General features: G+C 46.6%; 3 protein-coding genes across 10 annotated transcripts in view; all 3 read left to right on the top strand.

Annotated features, from left to right (window-relative positions):
• ULK1 (unc-51 like autophagy activating kinase 1) overlaps positions 1 to 11236 on the top strand; it is a 76805-nt gene extending 65569 nt beyond the window's left edge. For all 5 annotated transcript variants that reach the window (XM_039724686.1, XM_039724685.1, XM_039724687.1 and 2 more), the window contains 6 exons: positions 1004 to 1191; positions 3774 to 3952; positions 4083 to 4201; positions 5780 to 5937; positions 6147 to 6282; positions 8115 to 11236. In XM_039724686.1, the coding sequence (XP_039580620.1) occupies positions 1004 to 1191; positions 3774 to 3952; positions 4083 to 4201; positions 5780 to 5937; positions 6147 to 6282; positions 8115 to 8170 (836 nt within the window). In that variant the 3' untranslated portion in view covers positions 8171 to 11236. The remainder of the gene's footprint in view (positions 1 to 1003; positions 1192 to 3773; positions 3953 to 4082; positions 4202 to 5779; positions 5938 to 6146; positions 6283 to 8114) is intronic.
• A 3995-nt stretch (positions 11237 to 15231) lies between these two features.
• PUS1 (pseudouridine synthase 1) lies at positions 15232 to 22632 on the top strand. 4 transcript variants are annotated; one of them, XM_039724792.1, is made up of 6 exons: positions 15232 to 15293; positions 16275 to 16499; positions 17288 to 17425; positions 17667 to 17769; positions 18017 to 18714; positions 20790 to 22632. In XM_039724792.1, exons 2-6 carry the CDS (start codon positions 16284 to 16286, stop codon positions 20838 to 20840), a joined length of 1206 nt encoding a protein of 401 aa, XP_039580726.1. In that variant the 5' UTR covers positions 15232 to 15293; positions 16275 to 16283; the 3' UTR covers positions 20841 to 22632. The 4 variants fall into 4 exon arrangements, with proteins under 4 accessions (XP_039580726.1, XP_039580725.1, XP_039580723.1 ...); XM_039724791.1 differs by lacking the exon at positions 15232 to 15293 and adding an exon at positions 15808 to 15877; XM_039724789.1 differs by lacking the exon at positions 15232 to 15293 and adding an exon at positions 15884 to 16039.
• A 685-nt stretch (positions 22633 to 23317) lies between these two features.
• Positions 23318 to 26821, top strand: part of EP400 (E1A binding protein p400) — a 55809-nt gene continuing 52305 nt past the window's right edge. Inside the window, exons 1-3 of the mRNA XM_039724358.1 lie at positions 23318 to 23456; positions 24292 to 24493; positions 26156 to 26319. The gene's annotated coding sequence lies outside the window, so the exon portion shown is untranslated. The remainder of the gene's footprint in view (positions 23457 to 24291; positions 24494 to 26155; positions 26320 to 26821) is intronic.

Here is a 26821-nt window from a genome sequence, read left to right as displayed (position 1 = left end):
TGTCTTTGATGATCCTCTTGGCTTTGAAGCATTGCTGCCAACATGGAGAGAGCTTCTGGGAATAAAAGAGGCTGTGCCTCTCTGCAGATCAGTTGTGCATTATTGTATTGCTGAACCTTTTAAAGGCAGGGTAGGGCAATCAAACTTATGGTGAGAAGAGAAACATCTTCCTCCAAAGGACCAGTGGGAGTGGAGAACACCACCTGGGTAGAATTAGCAGGGTGCTGGAGCTGGCATTGGCATCCACCACGAGACAGAATGTTTCCCTCTGTGGCAGTGTGCCAGGGTAGGAAAGCCTCTGGAAGTGGTGAATGTATTGTGAAACAAAATCTTCTTTGTGCTCCTGGGGTGGATTCAGTGGTCAAGAAGAAGAAAAGCTGATGGTGAGGGAATTGTCTGGTGGACACCATACCTACAGGGTCTCCAGAACCCTGGGGTTTAGGTCTTGACCCAGCTGGTCATTCATTCTCTGCCCAGCCTCTTATTTACAAAGAGGGGAAAGCAAAGGTGCAGGGAATTTAATGGAAAACTCTGCTGGCTTGCATAAAGGATGTTCTAGAACCATCACTTTCCAGAGTGCTCATTCAGTGACAGTAATAGCAAACAGGCAGGGAGCCAGGGTTCAAACTGTGCTGCTCCATGGTGGGGAAGTTGGCTATGACAGTGTATGATAAAGATCAGCCCAAGGTATTGTGGCAGGATGCAGAAAGGGTTTAGCCAAAAAAAAAAAGGGAAATAATTTCTTCTGAGTTGTCTCTGTAAATGATCATCGTTCTTAAATCTGCCTGAGCTTGTCAGCTGCTCTGAGTCACTGAGGAGCTTATGGTGGGGAGTGGTTGTTCTGCATCCAGAGTCCTTGCATCTTCCTCCCAAGTACCTCTTGCTGGCTGCTGTCAGATCCAGGATCCCGAATCCTACAGAATTCTCTCTCTTGCACGAGGAATGTCTACCTGAACTGCTATTAATACCTCCAGTTAATTCCTGTGTCTGTTTTTCTTCACAGTGGGGTCTTCCAGCTCTCTCAGTTCTGGAGGCTCCTTCAGTGGGAGGCACCTGGCAGTGGGAGCTGCAGGGGAGGCTCTGGAGGGCCCCTCGAGTCTCCGGTACACCTTTGCTGATCCCATCACTGCCAACCTGGAGGGTGCTGTCACGTTTGAGGCACCAGAGCTGCCCGAAGAGACGCTCATGGAGGTGGGTATGGGATATCCCAGGGCAAAGGACAGGGGGATAAAAGTAAAGCAGATCCATGCTTTGCTTCCAAAGGTGGAGCAAACAATACAGCAAGTTCCAAGAGAGCAAGGCCAGTGAAGTGTTCAGAAAGCCCAGGGTATATTTAGCACCAAGCCCTTTATTCCATGTATCAGCCCATGAACTGGGTTAAAATTTCCCATTCCCAAAGTTGAAATTGCAGCTTGGAAGATCAGTTATCCAATGAATTCTGTATTAAGGGCCTCTGAAGCCAACCTGCCTGCTTTGGGGCTCTCCTTTTTTAGAAGGCTCAGCATTAGTACTGGCTGACCTGAGAACACGAGTAGCTCAGTGTGTCAGGTGCCTGCCTGGTGCACCTGGGGAGTCAGCAGTGATATGATCTCTGCTGAAAGGATCTGAAAACAAAGTAAACCTGACACTTCTGTTCCTGCTGGGGGCTGGGGGGACACTGTGTTCTGCACCAGAAGAGCTGAACCAGATTGTGGAGCTGAAAGGCTGCCAGGCTTCCCTTCTCTGCAGGCTGAAGCAGAGCAAATGCTGTTATAGCTGAGATATATTTGAAATGTAGGTCAGGCTGCCCATTTGCAGTGGAGGTGGGAGGCAGATTCAGTCACGCTTTTGGCTCTGCTTGTGATACCTCCTTGGGCTGTCTGGGACTGGAGAAGGCTCTTTGTGTCTGACACTTGCTGGTGTTGCTGAAAACCCCAAGATACCAAGAGAGATATGCACACATTGTTCTAAGGATGTGGCTTTGCTCTTCTACTTCTACAGATTTTGTTGAGCTCATTTTTTGTGTCAGTTCTGCATTGGATTAAATTTGTTGGCTCCATACCTGTAAAGCCACAGGGCAAAGGCTTCCAGCAATGATGTGATCACAATAGTAGTCAATTTAACTGAGCATCCACCTGGGTGGGGTGACAGAAGTTTGGGGCCCTGCCAGCTGCCACCACTTCAGATGCTGGTCTGAAGAGAAGTGTCCTAAGGAAGTACCAGTTGGTCTTGGAATAGCACTCAGTTTCTCTGGCTGTAATGAGTCATTTGGCTTCAGTTGTCTTTTCTGCTGAGCACAATAATCTGTTTGCATGTCACAAAACCTTTACAGCAGATTTCAAGACCCTTTTGTGCTCTGTGGAGTTGGCCAGAATGCAAACCTGGCAGGTTTTCTGGTTTCTGCTCATCTTTCAGAGCACTGAAGTCTGTTTAGGTGCCCTTGTTTATCTTGAGCAGGACTGTTGCATTCAGATGGGTGATTCTTCTGTCTTTTGTGAAAGTTTCTTTAGGTGCAGACAAGGCAAACTGGAGGCTGGGGTTTAGTTTCTTTTGCAGTGCTCTAGAAACACAATACAGAGGTGGCTACAGAAGACTTGTGATGGCAAATGAGGCCATAAATGCTAGCACAGTTAACAGGAGCTGACTGTAGACAGAGGAAGGACTGCCTGTGGGTTAGAGATAAGAGGCTGAGACCTGAAAGATCTCAGCAGTTTCCTGCTTTGCCACAAACTTCTTGTATGACTTGGTAATTACTTAATCTCCAAGTTCCTCCTCTGCTTTTAAAGAAAATTGAGGAAGATGGAGATAACACTTCCTCACCATACTGGACTGTCCAGGTAGCAAGGTGGTGGGAGGGAGAGATTCGTGTTCCAGATAGTCAAAGCTGCCTGAGCAGCCCAGGGCCTGAGCCAGTGAGGGAAAGAAAGCAGCTCTCAATCTTGAGCATGGGGGTTTCCTGGTAAATCAATGTAGGAAACATCCTTCCCCCCTTTGAAAGAACTGAGCCAGTGAATCTTTGAAGACCAGGTTACCCACTTCTCAACAATGGGAGAGTACAAACAATGAAGTTGGCATCTGACCCAGGCAGCAATTCACTCTGCAGACCCACAGGCATTCAGTTTTTCCACAAATACTAATTTCCCAGAACTGGTTGCAGTGACTTAAGCAATGCAGCTTCCCAGAAATGGGATAATCCCTTTTGATCTGTAATAGCAGAGGAAAAACTACTCTGAAATGACCACAGCATTTGGTGTGAGCATTCCCCTCACCAGTTGGGCAGGAGTTGCAGATAAAAGGTTGTCCTTGCTGTCTCCTCAAAGGTCCTCACCCAAGGCTCACTGCACTGAACTGAGAGGAGATGACGGCTGGGATGTAGGGTGGGAGACACTTCATTGGCAGTTTGTTGTGGTGTAGGAGGTTTTCACTCTCATGAAATCCACATTGGCATTGCTGTAGTGGGAACAAGAGCTGGGCTTATGGTGCAGATGGTCTCTCCCCCTTCCTGGCTGACTTCAGAGAGAATCCCACAGAGCTGGGATGCTCCTTGGGAAGGGAGCTTGTAATTTTAGAGTAAGCCTCACCAGCTTCTCCAGGGAGCTGTCTAGAAATTTCTAGCCTGGGACTGTTGTTTGCTGCTGTTACTGTGCAAGGGGAACCGGTGCAGGCTCCAGGCTGAGCTTGGCCCAGAGCAGAGTGTAAGGGGGTGAGGTGGTGTTTCTGTAGCTGGAGTGGGTTGCTGGCACAGCTCATGTGAGCAGCTTTCCCTGTAACTCCCCTTGGCATCCCTTCTGCAGCAAGAGCACACGGACATCCTGCGCAGCCTGCGCTTCACGCTGGCCTTCGTGCACTACGTGATGGAGATCGCTGCTCTGAAGGGCAGCTCCAGTGACATGGGCAGCTCGGTGGCATCTGAGTACCAGCTCCAGGAGAGCGTGGTGGCCGACCAGATCAGCCTCCTGAGCCGGGAGTGGAGGTAAGGACTGGCAGAGCTGCACCTCTCCCAGGGCTTTTGTCGCTGGCTCCCACCCCACACATCCTTCTGTACCCGCAGTCCTTGGGGACACGGAGCTGCTGTCACACTGCTCTGTCTGCTTTCTTTGCAGCTATGCAGAGCAGCTCGTGCTGTACCTGAAAGTGGCAGAACTTCTGTCCTCAGGGCTGCAGATGGCCATAGAGCAGATCAAAGCTGGCAAGCTGTGCCTCTCCTCCACTGTCAAGCAAGGTAAGGGGCTGCTGCACTCATGGGGGGTAAGAGCTCACCTGGAATGGAACCATTAAAAGTGTCCCAGAGGGTGTGGAGGGGGTGGAGTGAGTGTGAACCCCACCAGGGTGCTGGGGGCTCATTTGTGATTGTCCCCTTGTGCAGCTGGATCTTTATTCACACTGAGCAGATTCCTCTGTTCACACTGACCTTAAGGCTCAGAGCTGTTGTCATGCTCCTGTGAGACTCTTCAGCACTAATTGTAAGGGGGGATGTATCTTATCTGATTCCTTGTGTATCCTTGTCTTAAGTGCTAATGTGTACTTGATGTAAGCTCAGCTTAATTACACTGTGAATGTCCTAGGAAGTGCTTACTCAGCAAATAGAGACTTGTTCTGGCAGTGATGATTTTTCAAGTGAAACAAAAACACAGGACGTGAAGTACTGGTAATGCCAGAGTCATTTCAGTGCTGGTGTTACAGCTTTACATTTGCATCTGACTGGCTGTGGTGAGAGCTGGCTGTGAGTCAGTGATTAGAAAAAAATAATTTTAAACTCCCATTGTAATATTACTGAGGGAACTTTTGGAAGCACTTGAAATACTTGACCCACCAGCCACCTACCCCAAGAGCTTTGTCTTTGCAAAGTGCTGCCTTGAGATGGGGTGTAAAAAAATGGAAGTTAAATATGAATTGCACACATATGTTGTAGCAGGCTGTGTGGAGCAAAATACATCAGATTTAGCGACACATCTTCCACAAGTTCAGGCTAACAGGAAAGTTGTCATAACCCAAATAAATCACTTCTTTTCAGAGCAGATTGCAGCTTCTAGATTTGTAGTGTTGCTTTTCCTTCAGTGTGTGGGAATTGGGCAAAGCTGCCTTGTCTTTGTTTCATGCAGCATGGGGATTTTCAAATGTGTGTGTAGGAGTTAGTACTCATCAGATGTTGGTGGGAGTTTGTGTTCAGTACTCTGTGTAGATCATGCCATGTAGCTAGGGAGACTCAGCCTGTGGCATCCCTTGCAGTTGTGGATCGTTATTTAATCACTCAGAGTCATATCTGATTCCTGATTCCCTATTCTGTAACCTTCCTGCACGAGCTGCCGTGCTGCAGGAGAGGAGGTGGCCTTTCACAGGCATCTGTGTCCTTTCTTGGTGGGACAGCAGAGTCCCAGGAGAGATTCCCTTGCTTAGTCAGTGCTGCTGCTCCACACTCCAAGAGCTGCCACGTGTGAGCCATGCACCCCTTCACAGCACGTCGTCACCCAGCTCTGTATCTGCTGCTGGTGTGTGAGACATCCTGTAGAGAGCAAACTGCTCCTGCCTTGTGACTGCTGGGGGAAGCAAAAATAGACCCAGCCTCAGGTGAACCAGACTTGTGTAGGAGTTGCCATGTGCAGGCTTATTACTGAAGGTGACAGAGGAAAGGGAAAAAGCCCTTCTGGTGCAGGGCTTTCCTGCCAGGCTCTTGGCTTTAACAGAACCCTGTTGTCTCCAGGTTAATCCTTTGGGGTCCTGCACATGGGAATTGGGAGGCACAGGGAGAATTGTGAGTAAAAACCATTTCTTTCTAAAGTATTTCTTTCTTTTACTATAGTTGTGAAGAAGCTAAATGAGCTTTACAAATCCAGTGTATCCTCCTGCCACTGCCTCAACATGAGACTGCAGAGGTTCTTCTTGGACAAACAGAAGCTCATGGATCGGATCAACAGCATCACTGCAGAGAAGCTCATCTTCAGCTACGCTGTGCAAATGGTAAAACCCCACAGTGCCTGGGACTGGGGAGAGCACAGAGCAGTGCTGGGCATTCATGGTTCCTGCTGGTGGCCTTAGCAGCTGGTTCCCCTCATGATGCTCCCCTCTGGAGGCTGGGCAAGGGGGGTGTCCACACAGCTGAGGGGCTGTGCTGGGAAAGCTGGGTCTGCTCTGGGAATAAACTCTTGGCACTGGGATGTTGCCCTCAGGTGCAGTCTGCAGCCCTGGATGAGATGTTCCACCACAGAGAGGACTGTGCACAGAGGTACCATAAGGCTCTGCTGCTGATGGAGGGGCTCCTGAACATCATCACTGAACAGGGAGACATAGAAAACATCAGTAAATGTGAGTATTAGGTGACTTTTTGTTATTTCCCCAACTAGAACATGTGGGCTTTTTAGGTGCATGGATCAGAAATTTCCACTCCCAGCACCATTTTTTTTCCTTTGGCTACATCTTGGTGGACATAGCAGAGATCTCTTGGCTTGTTACAGCTCTTCACAGCCTGGCCTCTAACAGAAAAAACTGCTTTTCCTGCTTTTCCAACAGAAAAGCTGTTAGAAATGCAAAATGTTCTGAGCCACATTTTGAGAGCTTCCCATGCAGGGCAGTAGCCAGTACTTGGTCTGACATGTGAAAGAACTCGCTGAGGAAGTGGTTTGGTAGCAGCAGGGGCCTGGGGGTGGTTTCCAGCCAGAACTATCCCTCTGCACAGAGCACTTGGGAACGTGAGCCTGCAGTGGCTGCAGGGCAGGGATGGCTGCTCAGCACATCTCTGAACCAGGAGTGCTCACCTGCCTGGTTCCCCAGCCCCGAGCCTGGCTGGGAAGGCAGCAGACACAAACTCTTCTCATCAGCAAGGGCTTGCTGTAGCAGTAGAAGCTGAGCTCTGACCTGTGTGCTGTCCTTGGACCTCCTCTCCCAGGGAATCTGCTGCTCCGAGCTGTCCCCTCTCCAGTGCTCTACCTGTCCCCTGAGGGGTGTTACTCCATCTGGAGAGGAAAGGACTGCTCTGAGCACACTTTCCCTGCCCTTAAGGCTGGGGTTTAATCACCTCTGTCACCTCTCACTGTGAATGGTGGGAAGAGGGGATGGGGAATAACCATCATCTGTAGGAGCTTGGCTTGGCCAGGGCTCTGCTCCACCCCAGCCATCCCAGCCCACCTGCAGCAGTCCCAGCAGTGTCCCTGTGCCCACAGCTGGCAGACCATGTGCCTGTCCCCTCTGCTGGCCACCCACTGCCTGCCTCAGGCCAGCATCCAGGGCAGTGGACGGCTCTAGTGCTCCATGGAGGCAGAGCCCTTGGATAGGTAACAAGAGGAGAGATCTCTGGTTCCCAGGCAGTCAGTCAGTTAATTAGCATCAACTTCCACAGCTGACAGGAGGCTCACTGGAGGAGAACAAAGGGAAATGGGCAGGTGGTGTGTGGTGCTGGAGGGCTAAGTCAATAGGGAGTACTAAACAGTTTCTGTTGTACTGTTTCTTACCAAACCTAGATCCCATCTTTTGATCCAGAGTTACAGTTAATGCATGTAATAGATTTCTCTTCCCAGTTGTTATCCTGGTACTGCAAGTTCCAGCTTCCTGATTGAGCTGTTCTCTGATAGGCAGAAGTGGGTGCATGCTTCATTTTAGATCTTAGGTCTATGATTACATATTTCTGAAAAGTAAAATGATGAACCTAGAAATACAGCAAGTATTCCTGTGAGAGGCCTGAATTCCACCAAACATTTAGCTTCTGAAAGATTCTTGGGCTCAGGTGGTGAGAACCTGATGTTGGATGGGCTCTCCCAGTGTGAGCCATGGCAAATGGCACTGGAGGCCCAGAGCCATTCTGCCTGTTGGAAAAACCTGCACCAGTAACTGGGAGTGAATAAATTCTTCCTAGAGAACGGTCATCCTTTGTAAAATCTTGATACCTCTGTCAGAACTGCTGCCTCCCAGCTTTCACTGTCAGATCTCTGGCTGTTGAACCCTCTGACCTGTCCCTTCCCAGCAGGGTGTTTCTGGTCAGGTCTTCACTGCCCTCCTCAGTACCTGGTGATGATTCTTAAAGTTCTGCTTAGATTTATTGAAATTCTCCTGTTTGTTTTCCCTTTTTTGTTCAGTCTCCAGTGGTGGTTTTTGCATTGGCAGGAAAGTGAGAAGCTGATTGCTTGTGCTGTTTCTTTCCCCAGGTAAGCTGTGCATCGAGCGCAGGCTGTCGGCTCTGCTGTCGGGGTTCTGTGCCTGATTCCAGTGGTGTTGTCCTTCACACACCTCACCCCAGCTGATTGCTTTATCCCCAACAGCCTGTGCTGTGGTGGGAAACCACTCTGGCAGTAGGACACCTGGAGGATGGACTGCTCACTGTTCTGTTTTTGGACGTTTTGGGAAGTTGTTCCACAGACTCAGATTCCTTTGTGGGGACGTGTGACTGCAGCAAGCACAAATATTTCCCTGCCCAAAGGCCTGGGTGAAGACATGGCTGATGTGGAACGGTCTCCCTCGTTGTCAGAGGGGGTGAAGGATAGAAGTCTGCTTCTTCCCAGCACTTTGAAGGATAAGACTGCTGCCTATCCCTCTTGCTTAAGAACAGGGTATTCCAGTGCTGTGTCCATTGCAGGCAATGGATGTGCTGAAACTGCTGGCTTCAGTTGATGTCCGAGTGTGTCATTCAGACATAAAGGCCAGTCTGTGTACTTTCCCTTCCCAGCTGAGAGCCAGGCATCTTCAAGCTCTCTGGCAACTGGAGGCTCCCCTCCACTCTCTCCTTTGTCCTTTCTCCTTGTGTTTATGCCTTGGAGTGCTTGGAGAGGAGGGAGTTGGCGTTGTGAAGTAGCTCCCACCTCAACAGACTCGCTGAGTGAGGCAGAGGATGTGTGGCTGCTGGGAAGCTTGGAAATCTCATGGCTGCTGCATGGGCTCCCTGTCTGCCTGCCTGGATGGGCAAACAACGCAGGGAAAGGGGCTGTGCAGGAAACAGGAGGGCAGCAGAAAGTGTCACACTCCTGTGTTCGTAAGAAGCCAAGATGAATCCGTTCCTCCCTTGGTCCCCCGGCTCAGTGGGATCAATGTGAAAGACTTGTGGCTGTTGAGCTCTCCTGTCAGCACGTTCCTACCTGGAGGAAGCACTAGCACTGTCCTGCTTTCAGCTGTTGGCTCAATAACCCCTTCCCTGGAGCCCCCCAAACTGAAAACACTAGCTTTGTGAATCAAAGGAGCACTTTACACACTATGGGAACTTTGAGAAGTTGACTTTGCATCACACAACAACCCAGGAACATCACGACTGTTAGGAATGCTGTTCTTTTTATTCCTTTCCTTGCTTCCTGGTTGTTCTATTGCACTATGTGTGTGCATATATTAATATGTATTCCTAAGAGTGAATATATATTGATATTGATATGGTTTGTGTGTAACTGTACGTATTTAACTGTACTGTATCTCGTGAGCGTGAGGCAAAGAGCACTGCAGAGTCTGTGCTGTTCCTCCTCCACACCAGGCAAAGCTGACTTGCAGTCTGGCAGTACCAAGATTTTTTTTTTATTTAAATGTTCTTTTAAGGACAGTCATTGCAAAGCTCCAAGCTTTTTAAGAGCTGAAGAACAGGCGTTAAGGATCCCACACACTTGGAAACGCATTTTTAAAGAAGTGTTATTTGCTGCTTTGTTTTTGTTTGTTGGGGTTTGTGTTGTTTTTTTTTTTATAAAGAAATCCCATAGCATTCAGTTTTATGTTCAGCATTTCTTTCAAGGAGACTCTGTAGCCAAATGCGACTGCGGGTGCGAGTGGCTGGAGTTCTGGATGAGGCTTCGGGTGCTGTGAGCATGTGTGTGAGAGGGAGCTGCCTGCCTTCCATCTGTCTGTGAGAGCATGAGTGTGACGTTCCAGAGTCGTGGCACTATTGTGATAGCGCTGGGCAGAAAAGCATCTTCGAAAGCAACTCGAAACCTCAGGCTTAGTTTTTGGGGATCTAAAAATATTTTGCACATGGTGGTTAAGTCCTCATTGCTTTTTTTTCTCTCAAGATTGGCACGTTCGGTGTGATACTTCACAAGAGTTTCAGGAGCAACTTCATTGGCTTTGGAGCTGGCACCGCATTTGGCAGCATGGGTGTTTCTGTTCACAGAGCAGAAGTGCCAATAAAAAAATTTAAAAATATTTCCAATTGCCCCGACCAGGGAAGCTTAAGTGTAGCTTTCACAAATACTTCAGTATTTGGCTCACAGTTTGCTGCTTCTGTGGCCATTTGTGCTTGTGCCTGGGAAAAATAGAAGAAAAAAAAAAAAGAAGACAAAAATAACCAACTTCCCCAGCCTGTTGTGGACAGCAATGCCGAGGAGACCCAGACTGCTTCTGAAAGGCTTTGGCCAGCTGTGCAAAGGGCTACGCTGCAGCACGGAAGCACCAAGCCAGGACTGACTCTGCCATAGCAAGCCCTGCACCCCAGAGCTGGGGCACAGCCCCAGGAGGGGCCAGCCCAGCCCCACGCCTGCTGCCCCCGTGAGCCGTGTGTGTGGCAAGCTCAGCACTAACCTTCCAGCTGTACTTCATTACTTGAATGTATCAAAATCGTCCACATTCAATGTATACAAGTATATATTGCTCCAAAAACAGTTAAAACTTGTGGTTTACAGACCTACAACTGATATATATGTATGTGTTTGTGTATATACATGCAAGGCTGTGTGTGTGTGTGTGTGTATGTGTGTGCATGGGTAGAGATACACACACAAACACAAACGTGTATATATATGAGTTTTTTTCTCTCAATACTTGAAACTTAGCCACTGTGCTTGAATTAAAAAAAAAAGAAAGAAAAAACCAACAAAAAATCCACACAAAATAACCCCAAAAATAGGGGAGGAAAAAAAAAAAAGGTGATTTATTTTGCCATCACTTTGGTGACTTTCTTTTTTATCTAACTGCATGTAGCGTGAAACCAATTTTTTTGGTGAGAAGTATTTATTGCTTTGTAGACAATAAGGTATGCAAAAAAAAAGGAAAAAAAAAAGAAAGAAAACACCCCAAAAACCAACCCCCAGCCATTGCTGAAGTTGCTAGTGTAGTCCACCTACTATTGTCATGGCTTTGTTGCTGTTGCAGCGTTTGTGTCTGGCGTCTTTAATAGATTTCAAGAAACCTCAGTCTAATTACACGTACCTTCAGGTTTGTGAGAGCGTATGCTGATGTTCTTTATAAGGTAATGCTTGATACTTTGTCAACATTTTTTATTTGTGTTTTGTGTGACTTTTTTTTTTTGGCTTTAAATTGTACAACACCGATTTAAGACAATAAAATTGATTTGAAATTGTTAGTGGCCTGTTTTCAGTCCTTTATGATCCCAGTTCAGGTGGCATCTTAGCGAGGCCTTTATAATGTGTGTGGTTCTACCTGCCTCAACTTTTGGGTAAGAAAGGGCTGTTTTCTGTGCCCTTATCACAGCAGGTAAAGCTTGGGGCAGAAAAGCCACCTTTCTTGAATTCACATGGAGCCCGTGAATTTGGGGAAGGTGAAGCCAGTTGCTGGGTGGGAGCTGCAGTTCCTGGTTTCTCTGTCCATATTACTTGTCCTCTCCTCCTGCAGTGGTAAATATTTTCCTGCTGTGTTTGTATGCATTGCAGTTTTGGTTTTTGAACAGAGCAGGCACATGTCTTAGAATTCTCTTGCCCACGTAACTTTGCCAAAAGTCACTGAACATAGCAAAAGGGACAGTGAGGATGCTGAGAGTGTTGGTCCTGACTTCAGTGCAGGACGGGTCCCTGTTCTGTCTGGATTGGAATACTCTAGGAGGAAAAGCTAAGCCTTGCATCTGGGATGTGGGAGAGGTGCTGAATTAATTAGTCCAGTCCTTCCATTCTTGCAGAAATTTCAGCCACACTGCTGTAAACTTTCAGAAGCCAAATACCATAATTCCACCAAACATTTCCCAAAACTCCACTTGCTGAACTTTGAGTGTTTTTGTTGCCCATGAGCATCACTGGGGAAAGTCCTGCCCACCAGGCCCTGTGTGATGCAGCATCAGCCCACAGTTACTGCACAGTGTCATGGTTTTGTAAGAAATAATCTTATTTCAAAATCATCATTTACCGTGAGCTGGAATTGGTTTTTTTCTTGCTCTGCCCTGTTTATAAACTCTGTTTCCAGGCCCTGCCTTTCCCACCCCAGGGAATTGCTCTGTGAGAACGGTCCTGCCTAGAAACGCTGGGCTCTTGTCGATGCTGGCTCACATGCAGGGAAAGTCAATCCTTTCTCCTGCAGAGCTGCAGCACCATCAGTGCTGGGGTCAGCTCTGAGAAACTGCACTTCTGTGTGCTGAAAACGTGGTGGCACAACCTGGGCAAGACCCCACGGCAGCCCTTTGGAAAGCTGGGCAGAGCTGAGTAATTAAAAATGCTGCTGCTTCTTTTTTCTGCTCAGCACACTTGGGTCTTTGTTTTTTGAGGGTTTGCAGGATAAGGTTTTTTTTGTTTTTTTAACATTTTTTCCCTTTTGTAGGAAACCCTTGTGTATGTTTGTTCCCTGCAGCATGAGATAGTAGTACATAATACGTGTAAAAGTTTCTGATGCTGAGGGTAAGGGAGGGGGTTTCTTTTGAAGCTGCCCATTAAGAATTTCAAAGGGTGAAAATATTGTAGCCAAATGAAAGACGGACCACCATGTGTCACATGCCTGTGTAGATAGAGAACTCTGCTGAATCCATTGGACTCTTTCAGAGGCAGCAGAGCAGAGGGGGAAAGTGCTAGCTGGAAAAACTTCAACAACAGAAATACACACTCTCTTCTAAAAGCACTGGACCATGGGACCTGGACAGTTCAAAAGCACCAGTGGAAATTGCACAACTTTCTGGATGTTGACTGTGATGTCATGTTGCTGTTGATTCTAGGAGAAAACAAACCCGAGCAATTCTTCCAGGGCATTTGGCTTTGTTCCCACATTTTATATTTAGTTGTTGGTAAGTACGTCAGCAAAAACACACTCATTCAACTCTGAAAGATCAGAGGTGACAGTGACATCAAGGAAGCAGAAACGGGTGGGTGGGTGTTGAACCAAGGCCATACAAAGATCAATTATTCAGCTTCCAGCTCTTTTAAAGCTTTATTTCACTAGGAGTTAACTCCTTCTCAGCACGTTTGAGCTCTCTGGTGTTTAACTTGATGTAGGCTTCTCTGCAGTGGCCCCCTGTGCCTGGTCACCTCACACTCCAGGAGGGGAAGGGTTCTGTGCAGGGAGACAATACCCTGGCGTAGCTCTGCAGGGCAGGACCTCGTGCTCTCCAGAGAAATGCTAGCAGTTGGATTTATTTGGATTTATTTCCATAAATGTAGCACTAAGCATGGGTACCATTCCCTGGGTGAGGAATGGCACGTAGTGCAGAGATGCAAACTTCCCTGGGACATTTCTTTCTAAAAACAGCCTTTTTAGGGACAATAGAGTCAGAACCACCCCCTCTCCTGGGAGATGAAACCTGGCAAGGGATTTGAATGCCTTTAAAAAACATGTTAAACAGTGTATTTCTAAGAAGAGAGGCTGAAGCATATGTCAAACACAGGTTTCCTCTCACCATGGACAGAGGGTAACTGAGTTCCCAAATGTGCACAGTTTTTCTTCACATTTCCAGCTAATGCCCAATACAACTGCTGGGGAGGAGCAGAATAAGTTGTTCTTTGTTTGAGTTCAGTATGTCACCAGTTCCCAACATAGATGTAAATGGCTTTTAACTACAAGACTTGGTATCTCCTGAACTTCTAGTGCTGTGCAGCAAAGCCCTTAAACTCAACATCAGTTTAGCAGTTTTTTCCTTCCCTTTAACAGAAAGCAATTGGAAGGAAGCATCTTTCATAACACAAGGTTTCCTTGGAGCCCTTTTTATCGATTTAAAAGAAATTTAATTTCTCTGTGAATTGAAAGCAAATCCTCTTGAAACAAATACCTCCTTTTTCCAAAGCAGGCTGTGGGGAGGAAGATGAGAAAGTTGCTTGGTTGACATTGGCACAGGAACAGGAGCAGGCTGCTCCGAGAGGGGACAGCCAGCTGCGGGCTCTCTCTGCCGGCCGGAGGGGACAGCCTGCAGTGTCCCCGGGCCGGGAGGAGTGCCAGAGGTGCCTGCTGGCCGGGGACACAGTGGCCAGGGCTGTTCCCGGGACAGCGGGGAGGTGGCGGTGCGCGTTGCCAGAGCCCCATCTGCAGGCGGCCCGGGCACCCCGCGCCGTGCGGGCTGAGGAGAATTGAATGAGCTGCCCCAAAAAGCACTCCAGAGCCCCGTCTGCAGCCATTCTGCTGCCCCTCGACAGAGGGCAGGGGTCTGCGAGCCCCAGGGGTTGGCACCTGGAGAGCTCTGGCGATGCTGGTTTCAGTGCCAAGAGAACTCGGGACCTACTGAGGGTCTGATTCCACCAAGTCTGGCAAGTCACTTTGATTTCCCCTTGCTTTTGGTAGCAAGGTAAAATAGATTATACATAGGTGTTTCAAGATAAAATACATAAGTTAAAAAAGGAAGGCAGTGCATGCTGTGAGAAGTTAAGAGCACAGCTTGTGCTGCCTGTTTTGAAGCTTCTTGGCTGCTCTCAGAAGGGGTAAGGAGCTGCGATACCAAAGCTTTTTCCCTCCTGGGATACCCATGCAAGTCTTTCTCCTGTCCCATCACTGTTTTCCATATTGACTGGCGCCTTCTTCCCTCTCTCACATTTACTGAAAGGAACCAAACTCAGAAATCAGGGCAGGGAAGCAGGAGGAAGGGACGTGGTGGACAGACAATTGCATAAGATCCACTTCCTAAGGAAATGAGGCAAAAAAAGATTCAGACACCCTGATTGCAGTCATAGAGACATTTGTATTCCTGTTTCCCTTGGCAGCAGCACTGCACTGTGACGGGCCATCTTTTATCACTTCTCTTAGCAAAGTGCAGCTGGGACCCTGTGATAAATCTCCCCTTTGCTCCATCCCACTCCTGAAATAACTCACAAGTGTCAGTTTGGAAAAGGACGTGCTGCATTTCTTCCCCTTATTAGCTGAAATAATAGGTCTGTGATAATCTGGCCTGCTTGGAAGTGTCAATCTTTCTATGTTCCATCTGAATGGATAAATAGAAATAAAACAATCTCACAACATGCCAGGGAACCCATGGGTAGCTCTGTCCTATAGAGCACTGTAGCAAAAAACTATTCCAGGTGCACTTGGCTTTTTGGGAGGGACATGCTGTGGCCTGGTAAGGGCTCCTGTTGAGCTCAGCCCCCCCATGAAGTGCATCACTGCAGATAAAACTTGCTGCATGAAACACGAGCGCAAGGATTGCCTGAGCAAGCTGCCTGGAGGAAATCCTGAGGGGAAGTGGAGCCAGAGGTGCCCATGCTTGACTCCGACACCCAGAGAAGGTGTGTGGGAAGGGGGACCAATGTGACATGGCTCTGGGAAGGGAGCCGTGAGTGTCACCGCTCACGGTGTGCCTGCTGAGCTATTCCTTGTCCTCGCCTCACCGGGACCGCAGCGCTGCCAGCGCCCGTGTCCCCATGGATAAGGGAAAATGGGCTGCTTTACTTACACACCCACCACCTACCGCCGGAATGTCAGTTTGCCTTCCCCCTGCTTCTTGTTTATTTAACAATATGACAATTTTGGGGCGCGCTAGAACCCGTGCGCAGGAGGTGGGGCTGAGCAGGGCAGTACCCCCACCGTGGTCACCGCCAACACCGGAGCAGGGCGGGCTCTCAGGCTGGGAGCAGAGCTGGCTTCACACGCCATCCCTTTTCCCACTGAGAGAGAGAGACCTGGGAAAGGCTCGGTTTGCTGTACGGGCGGCGCTTCCCTCACGGCACTGCCCTCAGGGCGCTTCCCTCAGCCCGCCCCGCTGCCCTCACGGCACTGCCCTCACGGCGCTTCCCTCCGCCCTCCCCGCCGTGTCCCCGCGCGGCCGCCGTAGCGTGCGCCCCGCGCGGCGCTGTGGCTGCGCAGCGCCCGCGTGAGTGCTGGAGGCGGGCGCGGGGCTGAGGGCGGCGGGCGCGGCCTCTCCCGCCCGGCGGCTCCGGGGCCGATGCTGCCGTGGGGGCTCCGGGTCGTGAGCTGCGCCTTCTCCTCCCCGGGGAGCGCGGCGTGCGGCGGGCCGTGGCGGCGGCAGCGCAGCGTGGGTACTGCCGGGCCCTGCCCTGCCCCGCTCTGGGTGTCCGGGCAGCGCAGGCCCTGCCTGCCTCCGCCAGGGAATGTGGCCCGGCCTGGGGGGGAACAGGGATGCTCGCCCTCCCTGCCTCAGACTTTTTCATGTGCTGTCGCCTTCTGCGGCCCCGGGGGCGGAGCTGTCGCCTTCTGCCCGAGTTTCCTGCCGTTCATGCTCGTCCCATCTGCGGTTGTTTCCCCTGCAGGTTCTTACAATGGCTGAGGATGTGATAGCCGCGGTTGCCAGCCAGACAAAGAGACTCAACAGCAGCAGCGAGGTGGTTCAAAGGCTGGAAGAAAACGGGCATCAGAACAAAAAGTTGAAGAGCGATGCGGATGAGGAAGATGCAGAGGATCAGAATAAGAAGTTACCCAAAAGGAAGATTGTGCTGTTGATGGCATATTCAGGGAAAGGCTACCATGGCATGCAAGTATGTGGTTTGGCAAAGCAGCATCTCCAGCTTATTTTTTGTTTTGGAGTCTCTGATGGGAAAACAGTTGAGCAGTGTGAAAAAACAGCGCAGGAACAGTGTGTGAATGGCTTCAGTTGGCTTGGTAATAACTTAATTTTAAAAGGTCAGTGATGCATCTCTGATGATTGTAGGGACAGTGCTTTGTCACAGCACCAGACGTGCCTGTGCAGGGTGGTCTGAGGCACAGAGCTGGCAGCGAGAGGGTGATCCTGCTCCATCTGCTGCTCCCCTCCACGTACTGCAAGCTCCATACACTTCATGCTTCAGAGGCTCCAGGCAGTCTTGCACACAGACAGGGAAGGGAGCCTTTCATGCTTATACAACAAAGGATGTTTTTTCACCAGCAGTAAACCTCATGCTTACAGGCACATCAGGTGAACTGAGCAAAAGAACCCAGTCTAATTTCTAGAAGAAAAATATGCAGAGGCTGGATTTGGAGCAGCAGCTGTTGACTTGGTGGCACTGGGACAGTATTGGTGCTGTTTCATGCGGTTGAAGAAATCATCAGGAATCAGAAACTTCCAGAAGTGTTGCACAGTGAAATTAGAAAAGAGTCCTTATTTGTAACAGCTAAATCAGAATGATGTTTTATTAACACTGGTAAAATGTAGTTAGGTTTGTAAAAGAATGGCTCCTAATGCTGCAAAGTGAAAACTTTTAAGGAATTTCACAACAATGTTTAATTAATGAAATTTCCATTTGCATTTATCCAGTTATTGTTCCATTTCTTATTTTTTACCTGTTAGAGAAACGTGGGATCTTCACAGTTCAAGACAATTGAAGATGACCTGGTCTCTGCCCTTGTCCAGTCAGGGTGCATCCCAGAGAACCACGGGCAGGACATGAAGAAGATGTCTTTCCAGCGCTGTGCTCGAACAGATAAGGTATGGCAGGGCTGTGCTCTCCTGAGCTCTGGGGTTTGCACCCCTCTGCTGCTGGGATGGACTGCTGAAGCATTGCCTGAGGGAGCTCCAGCAGCACGTGAATGTTCCTTGAAACGTCTCCTTTTGTCCTCTATTAAATTAAAGTACAAGCAATAAACTTGTTATTCGGTTATTTCAATTCTGCAAGTGTTATCCTAGAGCTTCCAAAGTACATAATTATGTGGGTTTTTGGTTTTTACAGGGTGTGTCTGCAGCTGGACAGATTGTGTCACTGAAGGTCAGGCTAATAGATGACATCTTAGAAAAGATCAATAATCATCTTCCTTCTCACATCAGAATTCTGGGTAAGAACACTGAAATGGGCAGAGAAAATGTTTTCAAGAAAAGCTTTCTCCTGCAGAAGGTCTCTATAATTTTACTTATAAAGGGTTTAGTTTTAATGTACTTTGGTTAGCTTGAAATTGGGGTTCTTTTGAACAAATCTGCTTTTTGTTTATATTTTGCTTGAAAAATACTCGTGTTGATAGGAGTGAGATCACAATCAATCTGTACCCTCCTGTTTCAAAAACCTAATGTCACTTTTGAATCCAGGCCTGAAGAGAGTCACTGGGGGATTCAACTCCAAGAACAAATGTGATGCCAGAACCTACTCTTACATGCTGCCCACGTTTGCCTTTGCCCACAAGGACCATGAAGTGCAGGAGGAGCTTTATCGGCTGGACAGAGACACCCTTGAAAGGGTCAATCAGCTGCTGGCCTGCTACAAAGGGACACACAACTTCCACAACTTCACATCCCAGAAGGGCCCCAGGGACCCCAGTGCCAAGAGGTACATCATGGAGATGTACTGTGGAGAGCCCTTCGTCAGGGAAAGCATGGAATTTGCAGTGATCCAAGTGAAGGGTCAGAGTTTCATGATGCACCAGATCAGGAAGATGATTGGGCTGGTGATAGCAATTGTGAAAGGTTATGCTGCTGAGTCCATCATGGAGCGCAGCTGGGGAGAGGAGAAGGTTGATGTCCCCAAAGCCCCAGGACTCGGGCTAGTTTTGGAGAAAGTGCACTTTGAAAAATACAACAGGCGTTTTGGGAATGATGGGCTGCATGAGCCACTGGAGTGGACAGAGGAGGAGGAGAAAATTGCTGTTTTCAAGGAGCAGTACATCTATCCTACCATTATCAACACAGAAAGGGAGGAGAAATCCATGGCAAACTGGCTAAAAACCCTCCCCATTCATGACTTCAACTCCTCTACTGTTGAGATGCAAACTAACAACAAAAATTCAAAGGTAATGACTGAAGCCATTATTTTACAAATGGAAGCTGTCAAGTTGAAACATCTCTTCCCTTTGTACCATTTTTGTTTTCCATGCAATGCCATGGAAATTACAGTCATCTGGAGTATGAAATGTGTATAATCTTTTCTGTCTTTGTGCACTTGATGATAGTGGAATGAACTGTACAAAGCATTGTTTTTGCAGGGTTTTACAGGGAGTAGTTGAGGAGGGAGGAAGGAAAGCTTTAAGCACAAGCAATTTGCATAATCATAAACTGGCAACAGAAATTATGGACACATTGCCAGCCTTTGCTGTTGTGAAAGTGTTTGGGAGTCTAGGTTTCAGCTTGACAATTTTGATTTAAATACCTGCTGGCTTTTTGTAATCTCTGATTTTGGGCTAATTCTCATTTTGTTACCAGATAAGGTTTGGGATCAGGGAAATTTAGGGCCAGCTCTTTTAACTTAATCTGCCATGAGCTGAAAATAGGCCATCAGAACAACTTCTGAGTAACTGGGATATTGTGGAATTGGATTTGTGCCAACAGGAACTCCTGTGAGCAGTGAAGTGCAATACAACAAAGGAGTAGAATACATTTTTTCCAAAAAGGAAATTTCAGTTAAAGGCTGGCAAGTCCTTGAAGGATGAATGATGGGCAGGGCTAAAACTCCTGTGTAGTGCAACTCAGAAGAAAATAGTGGCCTTTTTTCATTTGACAGAATCCTTAAAATTAGCCTTATTTTGTGTAGCAAATGGAGAATGTTGGAGATGGAGAAAAATTATATTTCTGCTGTTTTATGCTTGAGTTCAAGAAAGAGTTTCATTGCATGATATAAAATTTACAGCCTTGTTGAATAGCACAAGCAAGACACCATAAGTTTCTCAGGGTTATTTTTGTACTTGTGGTAGTTTTTTTCTGAATTCTGGATATGTGAGAGGGGTGTTTGTGACAGGAGGGCACAGCAAAAGCCACTGTGGTTTGTTTAAATGGGATCCAAAGAAACCATGTGGCTCAGAATCCTTTAGCTGGTGGTGTTGGCAGGACCTGGTGCTGCCAGCTTCCCAATCCCTGATGTATTCCTGGAAGCAGGCACGTTCTGCTCCCTGCAGATAGACACAACCAAGTTTGGGTTTGGCATCACAGTTAGCACAAGCTGTCTGGGGAGGATAAATAAGGCGTGATATGACAGACTCTGCTGAGATTTTGCAGGCTGTTTGCACTTCAGTGAGCTGTGCTTGCTGGTATGAAGTCAACTGTGTGAGTGCCTTGGAATTTGTTTTGTAGTAGGATGTTAAATGGCCGGTGTTAAATTTGTGGGATTCAGTGTTTTCAGCAAGTGGTGGTGAGGGGAAAAAAAGGATAACTACAGACAGATATATACTATAGATATATAGAACTGTAGATATATACTATGCTAGCTTCTCTTTATAAAAATACTTTGATATCAGTCATATCAATTAAAATACTTCAAAAAAAATACATAAACCCCCAAATTAATCACACCGTATTGCCTTACTCCTGAAGGAGTGGCTCCCAGAGAGGAGCTCTGACTTCAGTTTCCTTGTAAGTTTCTAACATTTGTAGTTTTTTTCTTAGTACTACTCTGTGCAACTGACTTCATTTTTAAACAAGTATCAGTAAGCCCTGGCTTATCTGCAATACAGGTTGGACATAAATTCTCTGCAGCAGACAAAATTCTGGAATCTGGCTTTAGTCAATGTACCAAGCTTATCTTTGAGGGGCTTGCATAAAAAAGCACTTAACTTGTCTCACCTGCATTCATTTTAAATGTCAGCATTTCATATTACCATCCCACTTGCAAGTTTCCCACATACTGCAGGTTGTAATTAAGGAGTTTTAAATGTTGTAAAAAGAGGAAATTTCCTCTCTGGTAATTGTAATTACAAGTATGAAGCATCTTTACCATCAGAGATGTTTATTACAGTGGATGGGTCTAACCCATGAAGTTGGGACCCAGGAGTATTTTCTTACACTTGTGGAGAAGTTTGGAGTCAGTGTCTGTGATTCAGGTCAGTGTGTGGGTGTGGATGCAGCCCTGACAAATATTTTGTGCTTTGCTTTGCAGAAGAGCAGCGACCTCGAGGGCAGCGACGGCTGTGGCGATGATTCTGACTGAGCCAGCACGTGGCTGGACCTGGGACCCTTGCTGCTTGCAGTTCCCTTTGCCTACAAAAAAGTGGCCTTTCCAAATGCAAGAATCCAGTGAAACAGGAGTTGGTGTGCCTGCAGAACAATAACTGGATGCCCAGGAGAAATTGGGTGGGGAAGACAGTGCAGCAGAAAAACCAGAGGCTTTTATACCACTGACTGATTCACCTGACTGATATACTTGAAAACAGTGTAGTAGGAAAGCAGCTTTCTAAAAAAAAATCTTGAAATGCAGGGTATCTTAACTGCTATTTGAATAATGTTTTTATTATGTTTACCTGGGAAATAGTATTTTAAATATGTATAATCTCTACATAAAGATGGGGCAAATCATTTTAATATACTTTTTTTACTATGAAGTTTTGACTTCATGAGCTTATGATTTTTTAAAAATAATTTACCTTTACTCAAACTGAATCTCTAAGCTCTTATTTTTCATGTCATCCATGGTTTTCCTATGGAATAACATGTATGACCTTGAGATTAACTCAGTTACAGTGTGGTGCTAAAAATGCCAGGGTTGTGGATTCAATCCCTTTATGGCCATTCACTTAAGAGCTGGACTTGGTGATCCTTGTGGGTCCCTTCCAACTCAGAATATTCATTTATAAACTATGGGTTAGAAACTCATCATGCTGACTGCTGTGAAGTCTTTTGGTTTTGAAACAAATTTCTGTGTTTTCTAGAGCTTTGCAGGTCTAAAAGAAATTATTCCTTTCTCAGTGAGAGGGCTTCAGTTTGGAACGTGAACTGAGCCATAATTCCAGGATGAGACCTTTTCTGTGGGAGGTGCCATCCTCCCAGCATTGCCCTCGTGCTTGGGCAAGTTCAGGGGTATACAAGCACAGCTCCAGGTGCAGTTGGGCCTTTGCTGGCTGAGATGTAACCCCAAAATCCTCTTGAGCCATCTGCAGGATCCACAGCTGAATTGACTCGGCAGTGGGAAAGAAATGGTGCTGAATTCTCTGGGCTTTCATCAGGTTTGTGAACTCTTCAATCCCATCAAGCTCCTCAGAGCAGGGGATGTCTGCAGTGATATGGGAGGCACATGTCAGCATTGCCATCCTCTGGGAATCAATTTCAATTTTCTGTGTTTTCAGAATTGCATACTCTGGAGTTCATGCTCCTTTTCCCCATCAGTGATTTAACTCCTGGTCTTGTTTCCAGCTCTCTGTGGAGGTGGCAGAAGAAATGACACTCTCCTGCCTTACCAGCCTGCAGAACACTATTGAAGGGTTAGAACAAGACTCCAAGAATTTGGATATTAGTACAAGTGCTTGATACACTTCCCTTGCTGAGTCTCTGTGGAGACTTGCTTTTCAATATGGGACTACTGAAAATGAGGAGTCAACTCTTTATTCCCACATTTAGTGGTGTTTTGCCAAAGCCTTTAATTTAATGGTTCCTTCTGAAACGATTCTTTTGGTTTCGCAGGGTGATGTTTTTGGGTTAGGGGAGATTTTGGGGGATTTTTTGGGGCACAGCTTCCTTTAACAAAGGATTCCCATGTTCATTTTATCTGGGTTTTCTTTACAGCTTTTTATTTTATTGTGAAGGCCTTGCTCGATTTTATGAAAGCAAGTGTGCAGAAGTGCCCTGGAGAGGGTTTTTGCCTGGATTTTCATTTACATCCCTTGCTGGTCCATACTGTCGACCTACTGTGCATTATCTTCCATAAAGATGCTCCATTTCTCCACGCCTTTCAATCTGAAAAAAAATTACCTTTATCCACTTACAATAAAAGCCCCAAAGCTGTGATATATACCACAGTTGAAATCAAAGAGAAACTCTATTTGGAGAGAGAAAAAAACTGTGAATAACAAGAAAAATAATAAACACTTAAGCGTCGCGGCTCCCCCTCTGTGCGGGTGGGAGCGCCTGGATCCCCCCGCGGTGGGAGGCGGGTGGTATCGCCGCGCGGGGCGGGGCGGGGCGAGGCGCGGCCGTGAGGGGGCGCTGCGGGAGAGCGCGGCGGGCCCGGGGCGTGAGGGGAGCGCGGGGCGGGCACGGGGGCTGTGGGCGGCTCAGGATGTCACAGGGGTATACGAGGGTAATACATGGCGTGCGGGGCGGGTCAGGCTGTGCGGGAGCGGTGCGGGGTGTGCGGGATGTCACAGGGGTAATGGGGGTAGTACGTGGCGTGCGGGATGTCACAGGCTGTGCGGGGGTGGCGCAGGGCACCCCGGGGACAGGGGACACCCGTGGTGGCGGTGCGGGGAGCGGGGCACGCAGCGATGTGAGGGGCCAGGGCGCTGCCGAGCCCCGTGCTAGCGGCTGCTCTGTCCCGCGGCAGCGCCGCCGGGAGTGCCCTCTGCAGCACGGGCCATCCCGGCCGCTGCTCGGTGGCACTGGCGGCAGTGACAGCGGGCAGCTCCCTCCTGTCACAGTGCCCGTCATCTCCCGTGTGACAGCACCGGCCTCTCCGTGACTGCGGCCCGTGGGTCCCTGGGCTGGGGAAAGCCGAAGGCTTGGCCATCCTGCATCTTCTTCGAAGTACAAACATACCCAGACTCAGAATGAGCTGCAGCAACTGGATAAATCTACTGGGACCATAAAGAATTCAAGTGGTTAATTTGGGTTAAAGGTCAGTGACCATTGGGATCAACTCCCTTTACAGTTGTGCAGGAAGCAACTCTGCAACCGTAAACACCATTCTGTAGCAAAATGAAGTGAATATAAAATTTAAATCAATATATAAGAGTGGGTAGAGCTTTGGAACTGGTAGTCCAATGCACCATTTTATTGATAATGAGATACTTTATTACGTTGAACTTTATTTCAGTTCCAAAATAGTACTTGACAGAGAGACTCATAATTAGTTGTGACAGCAATTAAAAAAAGTCATGAACTTTAAAATAATGCTGTTACATCTAGTGCTTATATTAATGATTTAAGATTAAGTGTAAGTTTTAAGCTTTGTAATTAAAGATAACTGCTTTAATGAGATTTTGTGTAATTGTAACATTATATCTAATACCAATTGTTAGACATTTTAAAAACCCTCTGGAGAAAAATCTTAGAGATCTTAGTAAGTGCTGCACATCTCATTTTCCATACATTGGGTATCAATTTGTACCCTCTGAGCCCAATTTGTTGCTTTCCTTAATTAATGTTGTTGCATGAAATGTTTCCCTTTTGGTCATTTGATACCCTGATAGAGATTGGTTGTGGAGTTGTCAGCTCTCTGCAGGGTGTTGTTAGCAAAGATCTTGTCAGGCTCAAGAGTGGATAAGTGCATCCTGGACTGACTTGCTGATTGAGTCACACCTCAGAGCTCCCAGGCAGGCAGGTCTGTTGGGGAGTGGTGGAAGCTGATTTCACCAGCTTTGTAACAGGCTGCATTGCCACTTTCTTCGGTTCTCTTTGTCATTTCCCTCTTTTCTTTACTGAAATTGCAGTTTTTAACACTCTCTCTGCAGTGGAATGCCTCATGTCCCTCAAGTGGCTCAGCAGATCAGCCAGGAGGAAAACCAGCAAAATGGACCAAATTTGTCAAGTTTGCTTCATTCCTTACCTGCTGCACACAGCAGGAACCCAGCTCTGCCCCAGCAGGTACAACCAGCAGGGTGGGATAAGAACCATGTGCTTGTGGTCCCAGCTCCAGTGCCCTCACAGCAACAGGTATATTTGTATATTATACATTTATATCATACAACATTTGTATATTATCTTGTATGGGGAGTGTTGGCCTTTGTGTTTTGTGTGGAGACTTTGTGGTTGGCAGAATTTATCACTCCAGCCTGGGGAGAAAGGAGCCAATAGTTCCAGTATCTTTTGTAGGTGACTTTGATAATGTGTTTCAGGCATCTGTGGTATAGCTCAGCTGGGTATGGATCTGTACAAAAAGATTTTGTATTCATTTAAATTTAGAATGCTCTGTGGATACCTGGGCCTCTCATTTGGTTTTAATTAGTGCTGCAGATATACATGATTTTTCTTGAAGAAAGGAAAGGGGTGAGAAGGAATCAGACACGTTCTCTAGGGAAGTAGCATTTGTTCTTGTAATGAAGCCCTAGAAGGAGATTTTAATTAAAAACAATCCATTATTTTAATTTTCTATGCACCATTTTAAAATAAGGGGTGAGGGAGGATGACAATGAAAATTTGTGCTGCTTGTGCTGACTTGCCAGCAGTTGCAGGATGCTTACATGTGTTAATAAAAATGCCAGAAGCTAAATGTGTTTTGATATGAACTTTTTAGGGAATTTTGTCCATCTGCCATCTGGCAGAGTATTTAAATTCTGTGAAATTTCTCACTAAATCAGCCAGCACTTCTGATGAGATCTAGGAGTACTGTGTTTTAGGAGGAAAACCAAAAGTTCTCAAGTCTGAGTAGCTCTACATCCCAGATTCTCTACTGGTTTCTCATATAACTTCTGCCTCACAAAGTCCTTCAGAAACTTTACAAAAAGCTGCACAAAATGCATTATTCATTATCTTTTCATAAAGTGCAGCTTCAAACACCATGGAATGTTTCCAAGGACTGAATAATTGTTTCTGTTGATTATCCATGTAATATTTTAACTTTTCCTCACTGAGGAAAGAAAGTTTATGATCTCTGAAACCTCTGCCCAAACTCCATCAGGCCCCTCAGCATAATCAATTAACTTTTGGAAGAAATGCAGTGGATGGCAACAGATTTTTTTCAAGAAAGAGGATGAAAGATGATAACTGCCAAGAGAGTAATGTGAATTTGATATTTTAAACCAGAAAAGAATAGGCAGGATTAACATGGTTAGGATGTGACCACTGAGGATCTGGGAGTTTGGGGCTGCCTCTTCACTATTTGTAAATTTTAAACAGTACTCCTAAAGGGGTTGTAATTATTTTCTTTATTTAGAAATATGCTTTTTATCTAGAAATGAGTAAAAACTAAAAATAATTTTTTGGTTTTATTTTAGGGTTAATGTGTCAAGGTGGGAATAGATGGGTCTGGAATGCCAGTTCTACAAAGGCAAATGTTTTAATTACGAGCAGTGAATTAACTGCAGAGCTTTCATTTGAGGGTGCTGCCCTGTTTGTGACTCCTGGTAACATGAGCACAATGCTCTATTTCCATGGTGTGGGTTCTTGGAACCTTTTAAAGTAACAGCAGCTGCTCTCTGCAGTGTCACATGACACGTGGCCCTTCCAGTTCCACTTCAATTCTGCCATCAGCTGGGGGCTTTTTCATCATCCTCAGATACTGTGCTATTATTACTATTATTTTTTTAAACTGCAGCTGAATAGTAGTAAAATATTTCTTTACTTTGTGGGTTTTTTTTCCTTTTACTATAACTTAAGCACACAGACTGCTCTCTATTTGAGATGATTGGGATGGAAAACCAAATTACTTGTTATGAAGCACAAATGCTGCCAAAACTGAAGGTATCTGGAAAACTCATTGAAGAGATCTCCTGCTCCCCTTCATCACCCAGACTTGAGCCAGTGAAGCTCCAACCAAACAGGTATGTAATGTTCAAATGATTAATTAATTTTTTATTGGTATTTTTTTAAAGCAACAGATGAAAAAGAGTAATATTTGTGAGGGCTGAGAGGGTTCATTCAGAATTATTTATTTTTTTATCATTTGTTTCCAAACTGATCATTGCTAAAGACTTTATGCCTTTAAAGTCTTCTCCCTCAGTCTTCTGAGGGAAAGCAGAGTGCTTCTTACTGTTTAATAGCTCATTTCATTTATGAAAGCTCAGTTTTGATCATTCTGGCCACACTCAAGAGTTGAAGTCATTTGTGGTTTTGATCAAACTCTGAAAATTTCTTCTGAAGTAGAGTTTCTTAAGCAGAATAATTACATCTTCTCCTTCTAGTTATTTTTCAGAGGTACTTACAAAAGACTTAAAGATTTTTTTTGGGGGGGAGGGAGGAGAGGGGGAGGGAAGGACAAAGGGAGAAAAAAATGCTCAGTTAAATTTTGAGCTTATTTGATTTTTGCTCCTGATTCTTCCCTCA

Source organism: Passer montanus, unplaced genomic scaffold, assembly GCF_014805655.1.
Source record: "Passer montanus isolate IOZ18808 unplaced genomic scaffold, ASM1480565v1 scaffold53, whole genome shotgun sequence".
NCBI lineage: Eukaryota > Metazoa > Chordata > Aves > Passeriformes > Passeridae > Passer > Passer montanus.
Note: the sequence above shows the minus strand (reverse complement) of the source record. Positions and strands in the feature narration are given on the sequence as shown.